Source organism: Dermochelys coriacea, chromosome 12 (genome assembly GCF_009764565.3).
Source record: "Dermochelys coriacea isolate rDerCor1 chromosome 12, rDerCor1.pri.v4, whole genome shotgun sequence".
Classification (NCBI taxonomy): domain Eukaryota; kingdom Metazoa; phylum Chordata; order Testudines; family Dermochelyidae; genus Dermochelys; species Dermochelys coriacea.
In genome coordinates, this window is record NC_050079.1 from 37,940,035 (window position 1) to 37,952,038 (window position 12,004).

General features: G+C 44.9%; 1 protein-coding gene across 4 annotated transcripts in view; it reads right to left on the bottom strand.

Moving 5' to 3' along the window:
* The window catches only part of FBXO31 (F-box protein 31), a 46,730-nt gene that overhangs the window by 10,738 nt on the left and 23,988 nt on the right, over window positions 1-12,004 (bottom strand). For 2 of the 4 annotated variants that reach the window (XM_038368328.2, XM_038368329.2), the window contains 5 exons: window positions 11,204-11,280; window positions 9,519-9,686; window positions 8,259-8,333; window positions 6,201-6,310; window positions 65-218 (listed from right to left, as the gene is read on the bottom strand). In XM_038368328.2, the coding sequence (XP_038224256.1) occupies window positions 65-218; window positions 6,201-6,310; window positions 8,259-8,333; window positions 9,519-9,686; window positions 11,204-11,280 (584 nt within the window). The remainder of the gene's footprint in view (window positions 1-64; window positions 219-6,200; window positions 6,311-8,258; window positions 8,334-9,518; window positions 9,687-11,203; window positions 11,281-12,004) is intronic. The other 2 variants (XM_043494883.1, XM_043494884.1) reach the window with 1 other exon arrangement.

Sequence of the window (12,004 nt, forward strand, 5' to 3'; positions counted from 1 at the left end):
GGCAGTTGGAATCCGTCAGGGAGCGAAGGAGAGAGGAAAAGAAAAACAAAAACAAACCACTCACGGTTATTTTAGTCCCTTTGGCTTTCTTCCCATGAAAACTCAGCATGACAATCTCCAGGCCGTGGCTCCCATAAGTTCCCTTGAAGAGGCCCGGCTTTAAGAGATCATCAGCACTGCTAGGAGGGAGGTAGATGCGTCGGTATGTCAAGCAGTTGCTGCAGAACAGAAGCTGGTCAGGCCGTTTACAAGAGAACAACACGATATTGATTCTTCGCCAAGAACTTAGGCTACCCTCCACTCCCCTTGCCTGCCTTGGGTCTTCTAAAGAGGTTTGTTAACAAAAGGGGCAAGGTCTTTACTTTCTGGAATTTTAAAAAGCACTCAAGATTTTGTATAGCACACATCCACCTACCCCACCTCTCCCAACCCCCTTTCCCCACCTCCATTTGGCTAAGAGATCTGTCAATCTGCAAAGGCTGTACTTGTACCTAAGCAACAGCATGTCAACCCACCCCTATTTCTGGCAGCACTAGAGAAACCCAAGGTGAGTGGAGTCTATTTAAATATCTGTTGAAGCAATTAGCTTCTGATAGCTTTGAAAATGACATTTACTGCTAGTTGCTACATTCCCAGAAGCTGGCACTGTGTAATTTGTGTTTAGCGCAGTATAAAGCATATTTCCTGCTAAAAAAAAAAAAAAAAATATAATCAGCAGATGGCCTGTAGGGATCATTGATATTCACACCATTTTAAAATTCAGTAAGATACATTTATTCATGTCTGAACATTGGTGACATCACAGCAGACCTTTTGGAAGCCTTCTCAAACCATTGCTAACTTCGAACACTCAGCAGCTGCTGCACATCCTCTTTCTATCTCCTCACTGGTTGTCCCCTATGACGACGACAACCCATCACCATTCCTTCCATGATCATTTTATCAGGGTTATTTTAATCTCTATGCCTGATGCAACCCAAGTACATAAGTTTGCGCCTGTTGATTTCGAAGAGGAGGGGCAACTTCTCTCCAATAGTATTTCCATCATAAACATTTGTGCTTTCCATCCAGAAGATATGCAAGAGTCTTCGCCAGCACCACATCTCAAAAGCTTCCATTTTCTTCTTGTCAGCAACATCAGTTTCCCATGATTCACAATCATAGGTCGCTATTGAGAAAATTAAGCTTTTCACAAGTTCAACCTTTGTATATTGAGACACCATAGTTTTTCGAAACTTTTGTAAGGGAGGCCACTGCTGACAGAGTGGCCCTCGTCGTCTTCTGATTTCGTTGGAACAGCTTTCTTGATTGGATATATATGATCCCAGATAGTTTAATTCATCTAGTGCCTCTACAACTTGACTTAATCGTGCTGTCCATGTGCATTCCATTTTTGTTAATCACATCAATGTGCATGCATTTCATTTTCACCTCATTCAGGGATAGTCTATATTAAAAACAGACTCCAACATTCCTTGCAATGGTTAAGAGGTGTCTACCAATAGGAATCTCAGCTTCATCCACTTTGTCAAAACCTCCCAAGGCTTATCTCATAGCAAGTTGTGTACACATGCTGAAAAGGCTTGGGGACAGAAGACACATACTTGACTCTCACCCTGTCCAGTGTAAAACCAGTTGCTATCACCTGCAGCTGTTCGCACTCTGGCCTGCTGTTGACAGTAGAGACTTGCAATGAGTTCAATTAGATGCTCTGGAATCCCCATGTCTGTTGGAATCCTCCGAGGATAGTCAGGTCGAAGGGAATCGAACACTTTAGAGTCGTCAACGAAACACGACTAGTGGGAGATTATACTTCCTGCACTTTTCAATAATGCAACAGATGTTCTCAATTTGATCATGCATGCCTCATCCCTCTCTAAAATCATCCTGTTGTGATGGAAGTTCTGCTTTTATCTTTTGCTTTGTGCAATCCTGGATTATCTAGAGCAAAACTTGGCTTGTGTGTGACAACAAGATGATACTATTCTTATTACACTTGTATAATCTCTCTTTGGTAAGGGCAGAAAGATTGGATTCCTTTTGTCCAGCCAATTTCTAGTCATCCACACAGCACTGCAAATTTACCACAAGATCAATACTGCAGTCACCAATCACTTCAACAGTTTTGCTGGTACACTATCTACCCATGGTGCTTTCCTTGGCTTCGCTTTCACAATAGCATGCACGATTTGTTCTCCCAGGATCGATGGCTCCACCTCCATACTCTCCTTTCTGTTGTCCTGTATTACAAGTGGCTCTAAGGAGGGATACAGATTGGCACAATAATATCTCCACTGACATTTGATAACATCACCTTCAGTGAGGGTTCCACCATCATGATCTCTTATTGTATTTGATGACAGGGAAAATTTTTGCAAGTCTAACCACTCTAAACATCTCTTTCATTTCCTCTTTGTGGCTCTGTGCATTTTGCCCTTCTGTATTTGCTCGTCTCATCTAATCTGCTTTTGGAGGTGTCTGCTTGGTTCTTTGTACTCACACCTTCGTTTTTCAGTCTCTAAGCCATTCTTTTTCACTCTACATTGTTATTCTGCCAGCTCAAACATCATCTCTGTCAGCCACACTGCGATCCAATGCTGACTTTTCAGAATGTGCGCTTTGGCAGCTTTGAGCACTAGTTTTCATTTTATTGTGCCAATGCCTCAAACCTGTTCTGGACAGAAGTCCTATAGTTTTCGTTGATTCTGGACAGATCCAAACGTAGTAGACCTGCCAAACATCTTATCTTTCAAGTTTTCATTTTATGTTTGAGGCTAATAGCTGACTGCCTGAGCCACACAGTCTGCACTCAGGAAAGTCTTTATCCATTAGACCATGATGCTTCTCAGAGGCTTCCAGGGCTGTGAGGCACCTTGCTACCACCTCCCTTTGTCTGTGCCTGCTATGGGTCAGTTCCAACACCATCAGCCTCTGACAACACAAGCACTGCCCTCCAAGTCTCCGTAGGCACTACTCTCTCTTCACAGGTCAACGAGAGGCATACACCAACCCTCAAGTCCTTGATGCACTGGACATTTACAGAATTCTCAGATCCTCTGTTCCCAAAAGAAACAGGACACCTCAGCTTACCAGATACACTACAGAACTCGGCTCTGCTTAGATTTGCACTTAGATTTGTTGGCAGCTAAAGCAAGTTTAACAGAGAACAGAGATTCAAATTACTGGAAAGAAAGGGTTACATATAAAACACAATCGTAGCTTGCATACTAGAGCCTAAACTTAACTCACAAGATGCCCTGCTGTCTAACTGTGACCCTAAGAGCCACTGGCAGAGGGCCCACTGTAGTGTAACTCATATCAGGCCTGACATACTCATTACACTCAACATATTGAAGTCACAGCGTGTCTAAAAGGCATACCACATACCATATGTAACATACCACCCATACACTCATACACCCATACATACCATAGGCTTATCTGTGATCACTCTCCTTACAGTGTGTATGATAAACCCATTGTTTCATGTTCTCTGTGTGTGTGTATATAAATCTCTCCTCTGTTTTTTCCACCAAATGCATCCGATGAAGTGAGCTGTAGCTCACGAAAGCTTATGCTCTAATAAATTTGTTAGTCTCTAAGGTGCCACCGGTACTCCTTTTCTTTTTGCGAATACAGACTAACACGGCTGCTACTCTGACACCCATACACTGGTGACCCACTGGTCACAGAAATCATTGTGTGATGTAAGTATGGGTAGTGCACTAAGAGTAATGTGTGGGAGCTGGAAATATGTTCTTAAAATGCCTTTCAGGGGCAGTGTGTATGTGGAGCCTATCCTAGGCAAAGGAATGTGGATTCTGCTGTCTGACTGGAGGCAAAGGACAATGGAAGTTTCTTTCCATATCCAGTAAACAAAGCCAACAAGCAGCAGTTTAGTAAGAACACCGGAGGACAAAGTCTGCACCCCAGAACAACTTCCAGGCTCTTGAGGCACAGACAATGGGTAATATAAAGGGAGCAATTAGACATTGAGTTCTCTGTCACTTGGGGAACAGCACCATTTATTCTGTGAACAGTGGCTCCCCTGCCCTGGAGGACTGGAGATGCTGGTAACTTTATGTGAGTAAGAAAACTGCTTAGGCCAAGACTGAAACTTGCTACGATTAAGCTTTAGTCACTAGAAAGCATGCTTTGTTTAGTCTGTAACCATACCTCTCTTTCTCTTGCTTGGTATCACTTAGATCTCTGTCCTTTGTTGTTAAAAGAAAAGGAGTACTTGTGGCACCTTAGAGACTAACAAATTTATTAGAGCATAAGCTTTCGTGAGCTACAGTTCACTTCATCGGATGCATCCGATGAAGTGAACTGTAGCTCACGAAAGCTTATGCTCTAATAAATTTGTTAGTCTCTAAGGTGCCACAAGTACTCCTTTTCTTTTTGCGAATACAGACTAACACGGCTGCTACTCTGAAACCTGTCATTTGTTGTTAAACTTACTCTTGTTTTATTACAAAACCCTCAGTGCTGTGTGTTAAAGTGAAGCGTGAGTCTTCAGGCTGACCAACAGGCTGATGTGTGCTCGGTCTCTTTGGAGGCAGCAAATCTAATAATTTCCATGTGTCCAGCGAGAGGGTCTGCATACTGCAGAGACATCTCTGGGGGAACTCAGATTGTTACCTGCAAGGCAAGTAGCATCTTGAAGAGTTTGCTGGCAAGGTAGACAGGCTTGTGTGTCCTGGAACCGATACAGCTTAGTGGCAGCAAAGCTCTCACTTGCTGAGAAAGAGGGGTAATAAGCGGTTCACAGCCCTGGATGTCCTGAGCAGGATGTCACACTAATGAAATCTATCTTACCCAAATTCTTCTCCCAGAGTTTCTCCTGGCTGTGATCCTTTTTAATGAAACAAGCCCACTGTCAACTTACCTCCTAGGTGAAAGATGCAGACTGAATTTCTGTAGCTGCAGTTATAGTCCGAAAAATCCATTGTTTTCACTTGCAAACAGGATAAACCTGCTTGTGTTTTCCTATCTGTAATTTCCCCTGGAGACTTTGCAATCACTTGATTAGCATTTCGCTCAGAGTGTAAATATCCCCTGTAAATACTTCACAATGAAGTATACAATACTCAATTTACATGAAGACAGACAAACTTCTGCCTGAAAGAAACTTGTTTACCACTTCTGGTGGCTGGCCCCAACTCTCAGACCTTATAAAGATGATTTCCAGCATATGCGTACACACACCCCTTACATATTATCTGTACATACATTTTGCCATGACAATGATGACCAGTGTGACACAGGCTTTCAGTAGAGACCTTACACAACACTGTGGTGAACTAGTACGTAGATCCCAAACCCAGGGGATCTCTGAAAGCCTTACTCACCCAGTGTCCTCTAGTAGTCAGCACCAAGAGCCCCCTGAGACAAACACTCAATCTCCTTCATTGCTGCATTGTTACCTAGTCAGTTTGGTTCCTAGCCATACTGTCAGGTGACATCCACGTGCATAACGTCTAGGGTGTTGGGTGAAGACTGTGTTTGTAAGGACCAACTGATTACAGCAGCAGAATTCAACTAACCCCCTTCCCCTCTCCTTTTGTAAGCCCAGACCATTGTTTCCAATTACTTCTTTATGAGAACTTCCAGCTCCAACTTTCACATTCAGGTCCTCAATCACAGGGGAGATCTCTTTGCTTGGCATTTTAATGAGCATCTTCCAAAGCCGTTCACAGAATCCTGTGCTGGGGACTGCACCTTGCTGTGGTGGGAAGGCTTGTACAATTTTAAGATCACACAAAATCAAATGACCCAAAGCCATCTGCTGGGCACACAGCTATTCCAAGTAACTGTATGGCCTATCACTGTGTCCCCCTGCTGCATCTTACCTTTCACTATGCTTACAGGAAGGAACTGTCTTACCATGCGTTTGTACAGTGCTCAGTGAAACAGGGCCCAATCCAAATTAAGGTCCTGGGGTACTATCATAATCCAGATAATGGACCTGATGAGAACTATTACATACATTCATTTTCTGTGCAGAAAATACCACCCTCTCTACAATCACAGCAGAGGCCCCTAAAACAGGAGTCTGTGGAAGGAAAAAGATCCATTCACATTTGTTGCAACAAGGTTATCAGTTAACAAGGAAGACCGATCCAACAATACAGCAGTGTACTGGGCCAAGGTCAGATGCCCCTAACCCCGATGTTTAGGAAAGAGCTAGGTCTCCTTACTCGTATTGGCTGGTGTAGATGAACTTCATCAAGATGAGCTCTTGCATGTGCTCATGGAAGATATCCTCCAGAGTCCGGCCCCATTCTTCCCTCAGCCACGTCCGGAATTCCTGCAGCGCACACAGAGGAGAGACATGTAAAACCAATGAGCCACTCGCAGTCAATTTATAATTGGGACGGTGCCTTAGCTACACAGCATCACTCTTGGCCTTGCAACAAAATTCACGTAGACGGTCAGCAAGGAAAAAGCCCATGTGCCCAGCTGGTTATGGAAACAAAAATACCTACTACTTTATACAGTCCTTCTCATCCCCCGCCCTCACAGCCCTTCATGAAAGGGGAGCAGGACCACTACCCCCATGTGAATGACAAAGAAACTGGAGCACAGAGTGGAAGTGACTTGTCAGACTGGGAATGGGACCCCAAGTCCTTGTTGTCTCGGTCCTGACCCCTTCCTCTGGATCATGCTACATGGTGTATTGATCATCAGAAAGGAGGAAGGCTCAAAAACACTAAAAGATTGAAGAAAATAAAATTACATTGACTTGTAGAATTTGTGCTTCTAAATCCTTCAGGGGTTCTGGGAAACCTGTCTCAACAACAGCTCTGAGCAATCTCTGAAAAGCTACTACTTTAAGGTGAGTTACAATTTCATAACAGCATCCCTACTGAAGATATCAGCCTCTCAAGTGATCATCTGAACCTGCGTTTTTTACCTTCTAAATACAGAACCACCAGTTACCACACTCTCTCACACTTCCCAACACACTGTTTCCAAAGGACTGTATGCAAATTATTCATCTGCTATGGAACTGACCAAAAACTTACCTCTGCAATACATCAGTCCTCTACCAGTAAATCACTGGGGGGAAGGGTTGGTTTTTTAGCTTCACAGATGGAACAGTTTGAAGTATGAAAACTCAGTCAGATTTTATCTAGATGGACTCCTAACTGAACTTCTCAGCAATGAGCATCCCTACACTGTGCAGCAGTTAACAGAGATGCTCTCTCATGACACATCTGCTTTTTCCTCTTGACAGGCAGAGCTGTTGTATTTAATTATATTACTCCTGCACTGCTAACCAAGGTTTTAATCCCTCATCTCAGCAGACAGGCAGTAAAAGGAGCAGCTCTTACCATAATTACAAGAAAACAAGGCACACAAGCATGACTGATATTTAATATCGTGCCTGTTTGTGACAGGCCTAACTTCACACAGGTCTCAGCACCCTGTGAGAGCTGTGAAGAACATGAAGACTGCTTGCCTTATTCCAGACTTGGCCGCTGAACCGCAACTCGAGGGGTCTGACATGGCATAGAAAGAACAAGGACACTGTGGTCCAAATCTTGCCACGTGCTGAGAAGCGAGTGGGGAGCTGAGGATTGCTCATTTTCTTGTAACCTTGGCACACAGACAGAAACGGTCCTTCTCGCACTCCGTTGTGTTTGGCTATTGCAGCACATATGGTGCGACAAAGCAACCAATAGTGCTCCAATATTACAGATGTCTCCCAACAAGGTGGCTGTATAGTCTGAGTACTGAGCTGGTCCACTGAACTGGAGTCGGAAGCCAAGCCTTACCCAGTAGCAGAAGAGGTTCCTTTGGATCGTGCAATACACAACACAAATATGCATGTGATGATTTTCAAAGGGCAGGCCAAGGGCCAAGTGCAGTCCGTACCTGACGGTCTCCCTGCATCAGCAGGAGGAGGATAAATTTGGTCCGCTACAAGTTTTACCAAGGGCAAATTCAAACCACAAGTTATTTCTATCCATTAGAAAAGCCCCAAGGACAGAAATTGCCACTCATCAGCCAGCTTTGTTTTTTCCCCCAATACCTGTAAAATTACACACAAGTGGGCACCTTAGGAGTCGTATCCCAGTTCCCATCATGACCACCCGGTGACCACCATGGTGACCACCACGATCACAAAGATTTGAGACCTGACAGTAACACCACACCCAGCTGTGCCTCACGAACACAGTTAACCCCAGTGTATTTAGATGGATAGGCAAGTGACAGACTCTTTCCGGCCAGGCTGGAAGGGACGCTGTTACCTCTTGCCTTCCTCCTGACATTCGATGGTGATCTGTCTGGTTGCACTTCGTGGAGAACTCGTCCTTCTTTACGATCTGCAGTTATTGGGGAGGAGAGCTCAAGTTAGCAGCAGACTGATGTAGCAATGTAACAAAGGCTGCGTCAAACAGAATCCTAATGCAACACACTGGATGGCAAGATTTACACAGTTTGCCAACCCCTCCAGGTTGCACTGATGAGGCAGTGGGACTCCACAGGTGATGGCTAGAGATAATGGAGACAAAGGCTGAAGCACTTGATGCAGCAGCTCCATGCTCCGAGGAAAGGGAGCGAGTTGGCGTCATTCCAAGGGAGATTCCCAATGTCAAGCTGCCTTCTGCATTTAAGCCTCTTGTTTCAAGGAGCAGGATCTCCCCTAGAATTTGTTCTTTAAACATCTCACCTACCCCATGGCTTATCCCAAGTACCCTCCCCAAGGCCCCTACCTGGGATGACAGGTCACTTGGACACGTCAGTGCATGGGACCATTTATATACACTCCTTCCCTTGACTCCCCCACCATACTTTATAACTGGTGCCCCCACGCTGGTTGATCCATCCTCTCCAATGCAGGGGCACTAACTGAAAGCAAGGCCTCAATGTGCTTATCAGCCTCGAGATCAGAACTGACCAAGAGATGGCCTAAATCAGTGGCTCTCAACTTTTCCAGACTACTGTGCCCCTTTCAGGAGTCTGATTTGTCTTGTGTACCCCCAAGTTTCACCTCAATAAAAAACTACTTGCTTACAAAATCAGCCATAAAAATGCAAAAAAAGTGTCATAGCACAGAATTGCTGACATTCTCATTTTTACGATATAATTATAAATCAATTGGAATGTAAATATTGTACTTGCGTTTCAGTGTATAGTATATAGAGCAGTATAAATAAGTCATCGTCTGTATGAAATTTTAATTTGTTCTGACTTTGCTAGTGTTTTTTAGGTAGCTTTTTGTAAAACTAGATGAGTTGAAGTATCCCCTGGGGTACATGTACCCCTGGTTAAGAACCACGGGCCTAAACAATCCCTTGCAGTCACTAAAGGAAAGCCAATTGAGCAGATGCACAGAGAAAAGCCTTGCACGTGACCCATCACAGTAGTGACATCACATTCTCAACCACTGGGTACTTTTGTTTACAGGCCCAGGGAATACAAACTCTTCCTCAGTGCCTGGTGCCCAGGTTAAGCAGCCAGACTCACCTGTGTATGGGGAGGGGAGGGAGGCACAGGCTGGAGCTCACCTGGATATGGCCATTGTGGGGCCCCTTGTGGCCGTACATACACTCGACAGTCGCACTTTTCCTCTCCATTAAGTGAATCCGGAAAAGGGGCTTGAACCTCATTGGGTCATCCACGTGAGGGTCATGAGGGGGCAAGTACATCCAGCCAATGATAAACAAGCCATCTACCTGTGAAGAGGTGGGAGAAGCAAATGGAGTCAATGCTCCCCTGTCCTTCATTCATTGGACAGCAGCTGTTACCTCAGCCCCAGAACCTGTACAGTTAGGGAGCAAGGTGGCTCTCCTGCAGGACACTGAGGAGCTGTTCTCATCAATCAATCAGATGCATTTCCAGTGCTAGATAGCTGCTTTCCGATGCCCAGATCCCAGCCCAAATAGACACAGTGCAGCCTCTGTGAGGGGGAAGAATCTCCCTTTATAGGGCTTTGTTTCATGGGATAAAGCATTCACGTCTATTACTGCAAGCAGCTTGGTGCCAGATATGCATTGGGCTCTGGAGAGCGAGATTATGCTGAGGCTAGTCAAGCTTTAATTGGTTTGTGATGAGCTCATGCTGCCAGTGATTCTCTTACAGGGAGGACTTCTAGTTTCCATAATTATGTCTGGCTTTTGGATGATGAATTGTTGTGCGCTATTACTCACTGCCAGTAAGGAAAGCAATGATCCCCTTCACTTGCTAAGACACATGAAAGAGCCAGCCTTTCTTCCTGAAAACCTCATTGAATTCTCACCCCACAAAGGTAAAGTGGCTTTGAAGAGCAAATATTCTGTAATGGAGATTTCTCCTGAAGACCCAAGGAGAGATCAGCATTGCGGTCTCTCTTTACAATCTAACAGTATTGAACAACTAAACCGGTGGAACTCATTGCCAGGGGACGTGATGGCAAAAATCATAACTGGGTTAAAAAAATACAACTAGATAAGTTCCTGGAGGATAGGTCCATTGATGGCTATTAGCCAAGATGGTCAGGGATGCAGTGCCATGCTTGGGGTGACTCTAAACATAGGAATGCCAGAAGCCATGAATGAGAGACGGGGTAGATCACTCTGAAACTGCCCTTCCCATGTACACTCCCCGTGGAACTCTGGTACGGTCACACTGCTACAGCCAGATGCTCTTGATATCATGCTCTGGAACACATACTTCTACAAGAGAGCCTTGGGCTCAAAGGTTAACCAACTCAATGGGTTTAGTATGTTAAACTGGCCAACCCATGATCCTTGGTGCAGAGGATATCAGAAGGCATCAGGCAAGCCTCTATCCTCAGCCTCTCAAAGTAATCCCAATAATCCTAAATCCAGAGAAGCAAATGACATTCAGCAGCTCTTCTGCTTCTCCAGACTTGGTCTCACTGTGGTCCTAACCCAAAGCTCACTGAAGTGAGTGGAAACATTTCCATTGAATTCAATGGCTTTGGATCAGGCCCAGCCAGTATCATTATGTCTGATGTATTGCTCTTCAGGGACTAGTCACTCTGCAGGTAAACGTATCACGTACTGTGGCAACGAGGCTATGAGGCAGCCAAGTGACCTGCATATGGGGCATCTTAACCAAACTCTTCCTAATGCAACGCAGCGAACACCAACTTATGCCAAAGGCAGAAGCATAAAAGTTTTAAAGGAGCTTGTATGAAATTGTTGCCAGAAACTGATGCAATAAACCTCTAGCACATCTCTGTACTCACCACCACGTTCAGCAGTCCCCCATATGGCCCAATGTCCGGCTGCCATAGTCCCAAGATGTGTCGGTATTGATGCAGCACTAGGGAATAGGAGACAAAAGCAAGACATTTCACAATGAACGCAGCAAGAGGGATTTGAGGGGAGAGGAGGAGGCTGCCATAAAACTGCACAGGTTGTCGACTGACACCCCTTCAAACAGGGTCCTTACTGGGGTTGGGAGAGAGAATTCCAGTTCTCCCAAACCCAGGGAGAGGGGCCAATTCTGAAGACTTTCAAAAAGCTGTCATATGAAGCCTACTGCAAACGCACACTATTCTCCTACACAGCTTCATGCCCAGCTGGGAGCAGTGGTAAGAGCTAGCTTTTCAAGGATTTACAAAGGCAGAGATCCAAGGACTCAACTAGCAAATAACTTTCCATCAGAAAATCCTCTCATTGAGATCTGTCGATAGGCATCACATGCTCTGCTTGGAGCCTACAAGTGCAGGCTATCCACTTCCCTGATCACAAGTAAGATGCTCTCAACACCAGACACCTCCGATTTCATAAAGGTGTGAATGCAGGGGGATCCAGAACATACAAGTAGGGGAGAGCAGGGAAAGCAAACAGCGTTCACTTTAAGAGACCATCCCCTTCTTGTCCTACCAGACAGACGCACCCCCATGCTTCCACTTAAGCACCTGATCCTCGTCAGATTCAACTAAGTCAGATTCAACTCGTCATCTTCACTAAGATGACAACTGGCAGCACACATACCACATAGCTCCTGAGCATAGCATCCAATGACCAGGCGACATTACAGA